Source organism: Oncorhynchus keta, chromosome 18 (assembly GCF_023373465.1).
Source record: "Oncorhynchus keta strain PuntledgeMale-10-30-2019 chromosome 18, Oket_V2, whole genome shotgun sequence".
Lineage (NCBI taxonomy): Eukaryota > Metazoa > Chordata > Actinopteri > Salmoniformes > Salmonidae > Oncorhynchus > Oncorhynchus keta.
In genome coordinates, this window is record NC_068438.1 from 5,874,451 (window position 1) to 5,887,952 (window position 13,502).

A 13,502-nucleotide genomic window follows, 5' to 3' on the forward strand; every position below is an offset into this window, starting at 1 on the left:
AAACAGAGTAAACTATAAAACCAGAAACCCTCTGGAGTGGCGTCTTCCATTTAACAAACAAAACATTGAAATAACGCTGTAAAGGGCAAAGTAAAAACCCAAACCAGCCCGTGCATCAATACCGGTGTATAGTAAAATATCGTGTGTGTAAAATTTCTGTTCCTCTTATCTGTGTAGGTACGGTTCAGCCCAGCGTCCCCTGCTGGCCTACGAACCTCATCTCAGTCTGGACATCACCTCTAGTGGAGAGTCCTCCTCGGGTTTCACAAGCCAGGAAAGCACTATGGAGCGCTGCAAGACAGGTACACAAACACACACATGTATGTAGACAAACATACAGAACACACACACACACATATATATACTGCTCAAAAAAATAAAGGGAACACTAAAATAACACATCCTAGATCTGAATGAATGAAATATTCTTATTAAATACTTTGTTCTTTACATAGTTGAATGTGCTGACAACAAAATCACACAAAAATGATCAATGGAAATCAAATGTATCAACCCATGGAGGTCTGGATTTGGAGTGACACTCAAAATTTAAAGTGGAAAACCACACTACAGGCTGATCCAACTTTGATGTAATGTCCTTAAAACAAGTCAAAATGAGGCTCGGTAGTGTGTGTGGCCTCCACGTGCCCGTATGACCTCCATACAATGCCTGGGCATGCTCCTGATGAGGTGGCGGATGGTCTCCTGAGGGATCTCCTCCCAGACCTGGACTAAAGTATCCGCCAACTCCTGGACAGTCTGTGGTGCAACGTGGCGTTGGTGGATGGAGCGAGACATGATGTCCCAGATGTGCTCAATTGGATTCAGGTCTGGAGAACGGGCGGGCCAGTCCATAGCATCAATGCCTTCCTCTTGCAGGAACTGCTGACACACTCCAGCCACATTAGGTCTAGCATTGTCTTGCATCAGGAGGAACCCAGGGCCAACCGCACCAGCATATGGTCTCACAAGGGGTCTGAGGATCTCATCTCTGTACCTAATGGCAGTCAGGCTACCTCTGGCGAGCACATGGAGGGCTGTGCGGCCCCCCAAAGAAATGCCACCCCACACCATGACTGACCCACCGCCAAACCGGTCATGCTGGAGGATGTTGCAGGCAGCAGAACGTTCTCCACGGCTTCTCAAGACTGTCACGTCTGTCACATGTGCTCAGTGTGAACCTGCTTTCATCTGTGAAGAGTACAGGGCGCCAGTGGCGAATTTGCCAATCTTGGTGTTCTCTGGCAAATGTAAGCACAACCCCCACCTGTGGACGTCGGGCCCTCATACCACCCTCATGGAGTATGTTTCTGACCGTTTGAGCAGACACATGCACATTTGTGGCCTGCTGGAGGTCATTTTGCAGGGCTCTGGCAGTGCTCCTCCTGCTCCTCCTTGCACAAAGGCGGAGGTAGCGGTCCTGCTGCTGGGTTGCTGCCCTCCTACGGCCTCCTCCACGTCTCCTGATGTACTGGCCTGTCTCCTGGTAGCGCCTCCATGCTCTGGACACTACGCTGACAGACACAGTAAACCTTCTTGCCACAGCTCGCATTGATGTGCCATCCTGGATGAGCTGCACTACCTGAGCCACTTGTGTGGGTTGTAGACTCCGTCTCATGCTACCACTAGAGTGAAAGCACCGCCAGCATTAAGAATTGACCAAAACATCAGCCAGGAAGCATAGGAACTTAGAAGTGGTCTGTGGTCACCACCTGCAGAACCACTCCTTTATTGGGGGTGTCTTGCTAATTGCCTATAATTTCCACCTGTTGTCTATTCCATTTGCACAACAGCATGTGAAATTGATTGTCAATCAGTGTTGCTTCCTAAGTGGACAGTTTGATTTCACAGAAATGTGATTGACTTGGAGTTACATTGTGTTGTTTAAGTGTTCCCTTTATTTTTTTGAGCCATATATATATATATATATATGAGAGAGGCTGGTAACTCCTCTATATGTTTGTGTGCTATAAAGCCAGACTACAGTTTGCAACTGCACATGGGGACAAAGATCGTACTTTTTGGAGAAATGTCCTCTGGTCTGATGAAACAAAAATATAACTGTCTTGCCATAATGACCATCGTTATGTTTGGAGGAAAAAGGAGGAGGATTGCAAGCCGAAGAACACCATCCCAACTGTGAAGCACAGGGGTGGCAGCATTATGTTGTGGGGGTGCCTTGCTGCAGGAGGGCCTGGTGCACTTCACTAAATAGATGGCATCATGAGGAACGAAAATTACGTGGATATATTGAAACAACATCTCGAGATCAATCAGGAAGTTGAAGCTTGGTTGCCAATGGGTTTTCCAAATGGACAATGACCCCAAGCATACTTCCAAAGTTGTGGCAAAATTGCTTAAGGACAACACAAAGCCCTGACCTCAATCCTATAGAAGATTTGTGGGCAGAACTGAAAAAGCGTGTGCGAGCAAGGAGGCCTACAAACCTGACTCAGTTACACCAGCTCTGTCAGGAGGAATGGGCCACAATTCACCCAACTTATTGTGGGAAGCTTGTGGAAGGCTACCCGAAATGTTTGACCCAAGTTAAACAATTTAAAGGCAATGGTACCAAATACTAATTGAGTGTATGTAAACTTTTGACCCACCTGGAATGTGATGAAATAAATAAAAGCTGAAATGAATAATTATCTCTACCATTAGTCTGACATTTCACATTCTTAAAATAAAGTGGTGATCCTAACTGACCTAAAACGGGGAATTTTTACGAGGATTAAAATGTCAGGAATTGTGAAAAAACTGAGTTTAAATGTATTTGGCTAAGGTGTATGTAAACTTCCGACTTAAACTGTACATATGCGTACACACAGAAATAAAAGAGTCCGGATTAAAGACAGTCATTTGGAGTGTCTCCAAATCGAACTGAGTTCTCCATCCATCACCATGAAAAGGGTCTTGAATTCTGACTACCTCAATACACTGTGTATTACCTGTGTCCAGACACAGAGTATATGGCCTACATACCACACCTGTCACTACATTAGGCCTGTGATGAGTAATGTGTAATGGTGTGTGTTTGTGTGTGTGTTTTTTTTCTGCCCAGAGCCCCTATGGCATGTCCCAGCTTCATCATCTCGGGGGCCAGGAAGAGGGGGGCAGAGGAAACCCACCCGACAGGACGTCCCAGGGAAAGACTCCCCCAACAGACACTCAAAGGTCAGATATAACTCATCTTTTATTTAGAGAGATTTTCTGCGTGTTGCTTTTCTGTGTATCTACCGTCTCTTTCTCTCTCACCTCATCCCGCTCTCTGTAGGGTGAGACCCAGTACTCCAGCCACTCCAGCAGTAACACTCTCTCCAGTAACGCGTCCAGCAGCCACAGTGACGAGCGCTGGTTCGACGGGGTCGGGGGGGAGAGAGGAGGCCCGGGGGGGTCCCGGGGTTACCTAGGCGACCTGGCCGAACCTGACCCCGACCCCCTCAGTAAGGGCGGGTCCAGTGACAGTGGCATCGACGCCCCCACCCTCTACAACACCAAGCCTGGCGCACGCCACGGAAACCAGTCCAGCCAATCACAGAAGCCCCTGCACTGTTTAGCAACCTATAATAGCGGGCTGCAGGAGCTCTCTGAGGCGAGGGGCAACGTCGTCGAGGGGCGGAGACTGCAGTCATCGCCTGTATTACCTGCCAATCAGAACAAAGGATACCGCACACGCACCTTCCCCCCTGGATCCAACGTGGAGAAGCCAGACTCATTAAAACCCAGGTAGGAGAGACACAAAAACACACACACTGCGCATAGCGTTTATACACTCAAACTCAGGTTGGCTTTTAGTAGTGGAAAGGGGAGGAGAGAGAACTGTATGCTTTGTCCACACAGGCATCCCACCCCTCATGGTGAACATGCCAAAACACACAAGGGTTTAATCCCTATGGGGGGCATGTATGGGTCAGATGTATCACCCCCGCCCTACATATATGTGGACACATATTTAGAGAGTCCAGCTACTCCTATAGGGGATTAAAGGATTGGGGGTTTAAACCCCCCAGTCTATCCCCAGTCACTCAGGGAACAGGGCAGGACACTGGCATTCTGACACACAGAGACACCCAACACGTAACATACAAGGTATGTAGTCTAAACTGTGGTACAGGAGCTTAGGAAATGGGGACAAAGACGTGTGAGTGGTGAGATGGTGGGTTGGAGGGACATGTTGTTGATGGTGGGTTGGAGGGACGTTTTGTAGATTGTGGGTTGGTTGGATGGACATTTTGTAGATTGTGGCTTGGTTGGATGGACATTTTGTAGATTGTGGGTTGGTTGGATGGACATTTTGTAGATTGTGGGTTGGTTGGATGGACATTTCTTAGATGGTTGGTTGGAGGGACATTTTGTAGATTGTGGCTTGGTTGGATGGACATTTTGTAGATTGTGGGTTGGTTGGATGGACATTTTGTAGATTGTGGGTTGGTTGGATGGACATTTCTTAGATGGTTGGTTGGAGGGACATTTTGTAGATTGTGGCTTGGTTGGATGGACATTTTGTAGATTGTGGGTTGGTTGGATGGACATTTTGTAGATTGTGGGTTGGTTGGATGGACATTTCTTAGATGGTTGGTTGGAGGGACATTTTGTAGATGGTTAGTTTGCTCGAGTGATTGGGTGGATGGTTAGTTTGCTCGAGTGATTGGGTGGATGGTGTGCACGGAAAGACATGATGGCTGGTCAGGGATAATCACTGATTATGCTGTGACACTAACAGATGTTGGTTGAGGTGCCTTTTTTTGTTGTTGGTGGAATTTAGTTGGGAGACAAAGGGGATTTGAGAGGAGAATTCCACCAGCAGCTGTTCTGCATGATGTGTGGCTTGTTGTGTCTGTTATGGATCTCACCCTGAATCGATCCGTCAATTCAAGCATGTGTGTATCTCCTAAACCTATGCACCATTGATATTGACTTTGTTATGCATGTAAATAGATGGAGATCGATTTATGGATTGGAGCGTGTGTCTGTTTGTGTGTCGTCACAGGGCCTGCTACACACCCCAGGGTTACAAGACCCCTGCAGCAGAGAAATCGCGACCCGTCCGAGCCGCCACGGTCACTCCCAACTCTGCTCTACTCAGCTCCACCCCTCTCTCTAGCTCCGCCCCCAAGGCCTTATGCAGCAAGAACAGGCTGGGCCCCTGGCAACCAGATGACAACGCCCCCTCCCCTTCAAACATACCCACTACCTACTGCTCTGACAGCAACAGCAGCAAGAAGTAAGTGTGTGTGTGTGCACCAGTTTTCTACACCACCAGCACAAAAGTCAAGCATCACGCCACTGTGTTAAGCCATGCCCAGTGTGATAAGTTGTTGCTGTATTTAACCTATATTCCTGCTCTGTGTGTGTTCAGGCAGGTGGACGTGAATTCTAAGAACGTGTTCGGACAGCCCCGTCTCAGAGCGTCGCTAAGGGACCTGCGGTCTCCACGGAGATCCCACAAGAGCACCGTCGAGGACGACCTGAAGAAACTCATCATCATGGACAGCCCTGGCGAGATACCACAAAGAGACATGGTGAGGGACACACACAGTACAAACACACAGTACATTTACACACACACAAACATACTACCCCACGACTAACCTCCCTCCCTTCTCTTTTCAGTCTCCTCGGCGCACTCTTCAGCGCACGTTCTCCGACGAGTCTCTGTGCAGCGGGCGCAGGGATGCCAGCTATGCCAGCACTGCCCCCCTGTTTGACCAGGGCACTCCCAGTGACCTGCTGTTCACCTCCACCCTGCCCACCCGGCGCCATGCACACTCTGCCAGCCACATGCCCAACAAGAAGGGTGAGTGGGGCCACAGCTTGATGTCGTTACCTTTTCACTTCCCTGTATCCGTACCTAATTTTGGTATGTCAAGAACGCACAGAGCTCAGTTATAGTTATACAAGGAATCATTTATGTGCTACCTTTAAAATAGTAGTCCACTCAAAAATGATATTTTGGCGTTTCTTTAACCAGTCCACTTTTCATACTGTCCCAAAATGTTTTGCATGTCAGCTGTCAAGTTTTCAAGATGCATGACTTTCAAGAAGCAAAGTTTATCATGCGACGTCGTCATGAATGCTAATCTGCTAAGTCTTTAGTTAATTTGACCTCCTTGCCCTCCTCCCGGCTGGCCAGTCCCTATGTCTGCGTCGGAGCTGTCATTGAAAGAGGTGAGGGATAAGGTTCCCCCCCTGAGGAGGCTGGACCCAGGGCTCATACCCCTGCCTGACACTGCCTGTGGCCTGGAGTGGTCCAGCCTGGTCAACGCTGCCAAGGCCTACGAGGGTGAGTGTGAGTATTCTGTGTGTGTGTGTTCAGATATCTGGTCCCCTGTCACCACAAACCCTCTCACAGCAGCTCCAGCGGGCAGGGACCAACTGAGACATGGTCCTGGGCCTCAGTTACAGCCCCTAGCCCAGCTGGGCTGCTCCTTGACGGGCTTGACTGGGTGAAATCTCCACGGAGACCTTGCATTGTAAAAGCTGATTGCGAAGATTGGGGGGGGGTAGCTGACTGCGAAGGGGGAAATACAGTCTTGTAACTGTGTGTGTGTGTTACAGTGCAAAGGGCAGTGTCTCTATTCTCGCTCACCGAGCCTCAAGTTGGGCTTCCAGACATGCGGCCGATCATCAGTCCAGTCCAGTTCCAAACACCTCAGACTCCACGCACTACCCCCACCTTCAGCGGGTAAGTCTCCGATTCACACACCAGCTCAAACAAAACCGCCACAATCATGGCGGTTACAGCAGATGGGGATTGTTTTGTCTATTTGACACCGATACTACAGATCCTAAACACAGTATTTGAGTGTATAAAAGCACTGGCTACACTTGGACTTCCCATTTTTCCTTTTGTCAGGTCAACCTCACCAGTCACATGTAGAGAGCTGTACTGGCAGTGCCATCTTGTGGTTAGCTCTGGTAATTACACATGGATCAAACAAGTTACTAAGGATCTCTCTGAACACCTGCTGTAGGGAACAAACAGTGGAGTGTTTGAGTTAAAGCAGTCTGGGCCTGTTCAGCTTGCGTTGTCTCAGGGCATGACTACAACCAGCCTGTCACGGAAACTGCCTCTTGTTTACCAAACTAACACGCTGCGTTGTACGGTCCTTATAAACTCTGTTGTTCTGTTGAACACACCTTGTTAAACCCGTCTGCCCTACCTGCTACTTAACCCATTAGACAGTGTGAGATAAATGTCTTTGTGTGTTTTCAGGGATGAGGTACCCAACGACCTCTCGGGACGGCTGTACAGCCTAGAGGTGATGCTGAAGCGGCTCAACACTGACCTGGAGAAGGTACCGTTTACACCAGAGAGACATTTAGACTATATGCTCATTTAAATGGCTGTACCACTGACACAGCAAGAATTTAATCTGGTAATAAATAAACGGCCTCCCGAGTGGCACAGCGGTCTAAGGCAGTGCTAGAGGCGTTACTACAGACCCAGGTTCATTCCCGGGCTGTGCCACAACCAGCCGTGGCCTGGAGGGTTTGGCCGGGATGGCTTTACTTGGCTCATCGAACTCTAGCGACTCCTTGTGGCAGGCTGGGTTGGTGCACATTGGTGCGGCTGGCTTCCGGGTTAAGCGGGCGGGTGTCGAGGAGCGCGGTTAGGTGGGTCATGTTTTCGGAGGACACGTGACTCCACCTTTGCCTCTCCCGTGCCCGTTGGGGAGTTGCAGCGATGAGACAAGATCGAAAATGGGGAGAAAAGAAAATACCAATACAAAAGAAAGATCAAGATAATTAACACATTCTTTCTCTTTCTGTCTCCTCCCCACATTCCCTCCCTCTCTGTCTCTCAGGAGAAGAAGGACAAAGTGCACCTGTTGGCTGAGATGGCTAACCTGCGGCAGAATAACCAGCGGCTCCAGGAAGAGAGCCACTCGGCCAGTGAGCAGCTCCGCAAGTTCAGCCTGCTCTTCACCGACCCCCCGCAGAGGAAGTGAGCTCACACGAACACAGGAAGTGACCTCGGAGCGAGAGTGCGAGAGCATCCGCAGAGAGAACTTGTGACCTAAGCCAGAGAATGATGGAGAGGAGGGAAGAGGTTAGGGTAAAGGTGATTTTAGTGGAACGACAGTCACAGTGAGTTTAATGCTGTTGGGATTGAGTGGGGAATGGATTTGTTAGTGAGTCTGGTTAGGCACTGTGGAATACATGGGCAATAGAAAATAGAAGTTAGTGTGTGAAATGATGTACAAGAAAATAAGAGAGGGAAAGAACGCCCCCCCCTACATTCTCACGTTCTTTCCCTCGCCTGCTGCTTCTGTCACATTCCAACCACACCATCTCCCTCCTGCCTCTCCACTACCTCTCCACCACGGACCTGCTCTGGGGAGAGAGACCTGTCGTTATGCCGCCACCCTCTCTGTGGCGCACAACCAGAAACCATGCCTCGCTCTGGGCTGGATGGACACAGGGACTGCAGAGAACCAATGGATCCCCGTTGGCTCATCTGAAACCGAATTGCCTAGACAGAAGAGCCTGCAAGTAGACGCGCCTATTTTTATTTTTTTTTACTCTAAAAGAGTCCCAACACAGCACAAGCTGACTCTCCCTCAGCCTGTGCACCCAGAGTGAATCCCTCTGTCCCTGCTTGTAGGTTTTTATTTTTGTACACTCCTGCGTCAGAGAAAAGCCAATAAAGAGGAGAGATGTTATGAACCTTAGAACACTAGATCACCCAGAGAGGCCTAATACTGTTCCTGAAGCGAATCAGCCAAAAACAAACACGAGCTCTGGCTCAAAAAAGAGAGAGAGAGAGACTACAACTCCCAGAATGCTCTGGGATACGTGTGTTTATAAAAGATGTGGTACTGTAGTTTTGCCCGTGTGGTTCAACATATAGCTTGAACACATGCATATTGTACTGATACGCTTTTTATGTGTGTGTGTGTGTGTGTGTGTGTGTGATAGGTTGGCACGGGGCATTTCAGTCATGAGCACGCTGTGTTATGACCGCTACGCTAGTGAGATGAGACATCTTGTACTTTCAGAGACAGAATATAGTGTCATAAACTCAATGATAGTATCTCATCTCAGTTTTTTTGGTTAGCGGTCAATGTTAAAGGTATTTACAAATATCAAAGCATTTTTTTTTTTTTATTAACATATGTAGAATTATCATATTTTGTGGTTTCTGTTTTTTTTTACCAACTGCTAGTACACACATCTGTGTGCATTTAGAAAATACATAGAAATGATCACTTAAACACTGTAGCACCTGTGTCATGGTGCAATAGCTGTGTGTGTGTGCTAACAGTCCTCGTGTCTGCAGAGTCAAACTGAACAATTTCTACACTACTGTGAGACCTAGCTAAATAACTTAAGTAACTTATCCTGTGGTGATGGGTCTGTGAAACGTGTGGCCATTTCGAAAACAAACAAACCATGTCCATACGACAGGAATACACTAAACTAAATCAACACTCACGCTTGGTTATATTCTGTATAGAAACTATTTTTCTTACCGATGTGTGTCCATCGTTTGTGATGAATGTGGGATAAATGGAGGGCAGCATGGAGCTGGCAAAACCAACGGTGTGGGTTCCAATTCTCGTTTGGACCACATCCATTTACTAAAATTATCAAAATGTCTGCTGAAGGACCATATGACTATTTTGGTTCCATTAAATGTAACCCCCGAGCACAGTTAAGTCATCGTAGACCCCCTTTTCAGGAACCCCCCTGCCCTGCCTCAACTGGAATCCTGTCTTCCCTTCACTACTCTCAGGACCCTTCACAGACATCCCCTTTTACAGACTGTACTATTTATTTGTATTTATTGTTTTGTGTGTGTGGACATGTACCTATATGGTGTAAACCCTTTGTGGCTGGATCGGTGGACATTCACATGCATATGGCAGAGAACATACAAAACAAACTACACAACCCTGCCCTCAGTCTTTCAGAAACGTCTGTACATTTACGAGAGACATTACGTTGAGATAAGAGCAACATGTACAGTACATTCGGAAAGTATTCAAACCTCTTGACTTTTTCCACATGTTCTTATGTTCCAGCCTGGCTCTAAAATGTATTTAATTATTTTTTCCCACTCATCAATCTACACACAATACCCCATAATGACAGAGCGAAAACAGGTTTTTAGAAATTGTTGCCAATTTATTTACTTAAGTATTCAGACCCTTTTCTTTGAGACTTAATTGAGTTTGGGTGCATCCTGTTTCCATTGATCATCCTTGAGATGTTTCTACAACTTGATTGGAGTCCACCTGTGGTAAATTCAATTGGTTGGACATGATTTGGAAAGGCACACACCTGTCTATATAAGGTCCCACAGTTGACAGTGCGTGTTAGAGCAAAAACCGAGCCGAGGTTGAAGAAATTGTCCGTAGAGCTCCGAGACAGGGTTATGTTGAGGCAGAGATCTGGGGACAGGTACCAAAAAATGTTACATTTACATTTATTTACATTTACATTTAAAAAATGTCTGCAGTATTGAAGGTCCCCAAGAACACAGTGGCCTCCATTCTTAAATGGAAGAAGTTTGGAACCACCAAGACTTCCTAGAGCTGGCCGCAAAGCCAAACTGAGCAATCGGGGGAGAAGGGCCTTGCTCAGGGAGGTGACCAAGAACCCGATGGTCATTCTGACATGGCTCCAGAGTTCCTGTGTGGAGATGGGAGAATCTTCCAGAAGGACAACCATCTCTGCAGCACTCCACCAATCAGGCCTTTATGGTAGAGTGGCCAGACGGAAGCCACCATCCCTACGGTGAAGCATGGTGGTGGCAGCATCATGCTGTGGATATGTTTTTCAACAGCAGGGAGACTCGTCAGGATAGAGAGAGAGATGAACGGAGCAAAGAACAGCGAGATCTTTAAAAGCCATCTCCAGAGCCAGGACTTTGAACCCCGCTCAAACATCTCGAGTGACCTGACAATAGCTGTGCAGCGACGCTCCCCATCCAACCTGACAGAGTTTGAGACGATCTGCAGAGAAGAATGGGAGTAACTCCTCAAATACAGGTGTGCCAAGCTTGTAGCGTCATTCCCAAGAAGACTTGAGGTAATAATCGCTGCCAAAGGTGCTTCAACAAAGTACTGAGTAAAGTGTCTGAATACTTATGCAAATGTTATATTTTTTATAAATGTGAAAAATGTGGGGTTATTGTGTGTAGAGTCATGAGATAAAACAATTGACTCCATCTTAGAATAAGGCTGTAACGTAACAAAGTGGAAAAAGTCAAGGGGTCTGAATACTTTCCGAATGCACTGTACAGACATCTGTCTCCATTTCTCTGTGTACTGTAAGCTGCCTCATCCTCCTCCAGCCAGTTATATCATCTTGGACATACCAAGAGCAACTCAAACATAACCCTACACACTCATGTTATCACTGAAGCTCAGCAAATGTGCTGTGATGTTGATATCTGCAATGTCTTAATCTTTATTTTGTTTATTTGTGTGTGGAGGGGTATCGGTGTTTAAGGATTTAGTTTGGCTGTATTTGATTTCAAGAAAACTGTAGTTAAATACAGTACCAGTCAAAAGTTTGGACAGACCTACTAATTCAAGTGTTTTTATTTTTGCTATTTTCTACATTGTAGAATAAATAGTGAAGACATCAAAACTATGAAATGGCACATGGAATCATGTAGCAACCAAACAAAGTGTTAGCCATATCAAATGTATTTTATATGTGAGATTCTTCAATGTAGCCACCCTTTGACTTGATGACAGCTTTGTATCCATCAACCAGCTTCATGAGGTGGAATGATTTTCCTTCACTCTGCAGTCCAACTCATCCCAAACTATCTCAATTGGGTTGAGGTCGGGTTATTGTGGAGGCCAGGTCATCTGATGCAGCACTCCATCACTCTCCTTCTTGGTCAAAGAGCCATTACACAGCCTGGAGGTGTGCTGGGTCATTGTCCTGTTGAAAAACAAATGATAGTCCCACTAAGTGTAAACCAGATGGCATGGTGTATCGCTACAGAATTCAGTTTTGGATTTATCAGCCCAAAGGACAGATTTCTCGTGTTTTTTGGCCCAAGCAAGTCTCTTATTATTTGTGTCCTTTAGTAGTGGTTTTTTTGCAGCAATTTGACCATGAAGGCCTGATTCACACAGTCTCCTCGAAACGTTGATGTTGAGATGTGTTTGTTACTTGAAATCTGTGAGGTACAATCTGAGTTGCAGTTAATTGACGATTTATGAGGTGCAGTTAACTAATGAACTTATCTGTGGTGGTCCTCATGAGAGCCAATTTCATCATACCGCTTGATGGTTCTTGAGACTCCACTTGAAGAAACTTTAGAAGTTCTTGAAATGTTCTGAATTGACTGACCTTCATGTCTTAAAAGTAATGATGGACTGTTGTTTCTCTTTGCTTATTTGAGCTGTTCTTGCCATAATATGGACTTAGTCTTTTACCAGATAGGGCCATCTTCTGTATACCCCCCTTACCTTGTCACAACACAACTGATTGTCTGAAATGCATTAAGAAGGAAATAAATTCCACATGAACTTTGAACAAGGCACACCTGTTAATTGAAATGCATTCCAGGAGATTATTTAATTGTTTTGTTGTCTCCACTATTATTCTACAATGTAGAAAATAGTCAAAAATAAAGAAAACCCTTGAATGAGTAGGTGTATCCAAACTTGTACTGTACATGTTGAACATAGCTCGGTGCATCAATGTTGCATGTGCACAAATCACAAATGGTAACATCGAAACTTGGTAAATGGATGAATTATATGATTTTTTTTTTAGATGTTTAATATTTGTCTTAATTTATTTTTGGAACATATTGGCCACTTTTGCGACATAAAATACAAAATAGTGGAATTAAGAGGGTACTTTGTTTTTATTTCTGTATATGCCGTTTGATTTTAAATCTTTGTATAGAGCTGATTTGTATGATTTACATAGTTTTTCTTACTTTGGTGCATTCTGCATGAGGCAGGAGTGCTTTATGCATTGACGAAAACTTACGGTTGAACATTGTTTTTCTTGGGGATGTTGTATCAATGACTGTACATTTTAAAAGTGTAAATTGTTTTCATTATTTTATAAGAACATATATTAAAAATCTTTCATAATGATAAAATCTGTCATTTATTTTTATTTTTGGCAATGGTATTTTATTTTAACTAGGCAAGTCGGTTAAGAACATTCTTATTTACAATGACGGCCTACCAAAAGGCCTCCTGCGGGGACGGGGACTGGGATGAAAAATATAGGACAAAACACACATCGACAAGAGAGACACCATAACACTACATAAAGACAGACCAAAAACGACAACATAGCATGGCAGCAACACAGGAAAACACAGCATGGTAGCAAGACAACATAGTACAAACATTGCGCACAGACAACAAAAAGGGCAAGAAGGTAAAGACAACAATACATCACGTGAAGCAGCCACAACTGTCAGTAAGAGTGTCCGTGATTGAGTCTTTGACGTAAGAGATTGAGATAAAACTGTTCAGTTTGAGTGTTTGCAGCTCATTCCAGTCGCT

The 13,502-nt window shown here is 45.7% G+C and overlaps 1 protein-coding gene across 4 annotated transcripts in view; it reads left to right on the plus strand.

The window, feature by feature from the left end:
• The window catches only part of LOC118397117 (signal-induced proliferation-associated 1-like protein 3), a 116,993-nt gene extending 103,906 nt beyond the window's left edge, over positions 1 to 13,087 (plus strand). For 3 of the 4 annotated variants that reach the window (XM_035791594.2, XM_052467288.1, XM_052467289.1), the window contains 10 exons: positions 178 to 302; positions 3,065 to 3,177; positions 3,278 to 3,729; positions 4,994 to 5,227; positions 5,363 to 5,525; positions 5,617 to 5,800; positions 6,137 to 6,292; positions 6,562 to 6,688; positions 7,220 to 7,301; positions 7,812 to 13,087. In XM_035791594.2, coding sequence (XP_035647487.1) covers positions 178 to 302; positions 3,065 to 3,177; positions 3,278 to 3,729; positions 4,994 to 5,227; positions 5,363 to 5,525; positions 5,617 to 5,800; positions 6,137 to 6,292; positions 6,562 to 6,688; positions 7,220 to 7,301; positions 7,812 to 7,955 — 1,780 coding nt within the window. In that variant the 3' untranslated portion in view covers positions 7,956 to 13,087. The remainder of the gene's footprint in view (positions 1 to 177; positions 303 to 3,064; positions 3,178 to 3,277; positions 3,730 to 4,993; positions 5,228 to 5,362; positions 5,526 to 5,616; positions 5,801 to 6,136; positions 6,293 to 6,561; positions 6,689 to 7,219; positions 7,302 to 7,811) is intronic. The other variant, XM_035791595.2, reaches the window with a different exon arrangement.
• Positions 13,088 to 13,502: the final 415 nt, after the last annotated feature.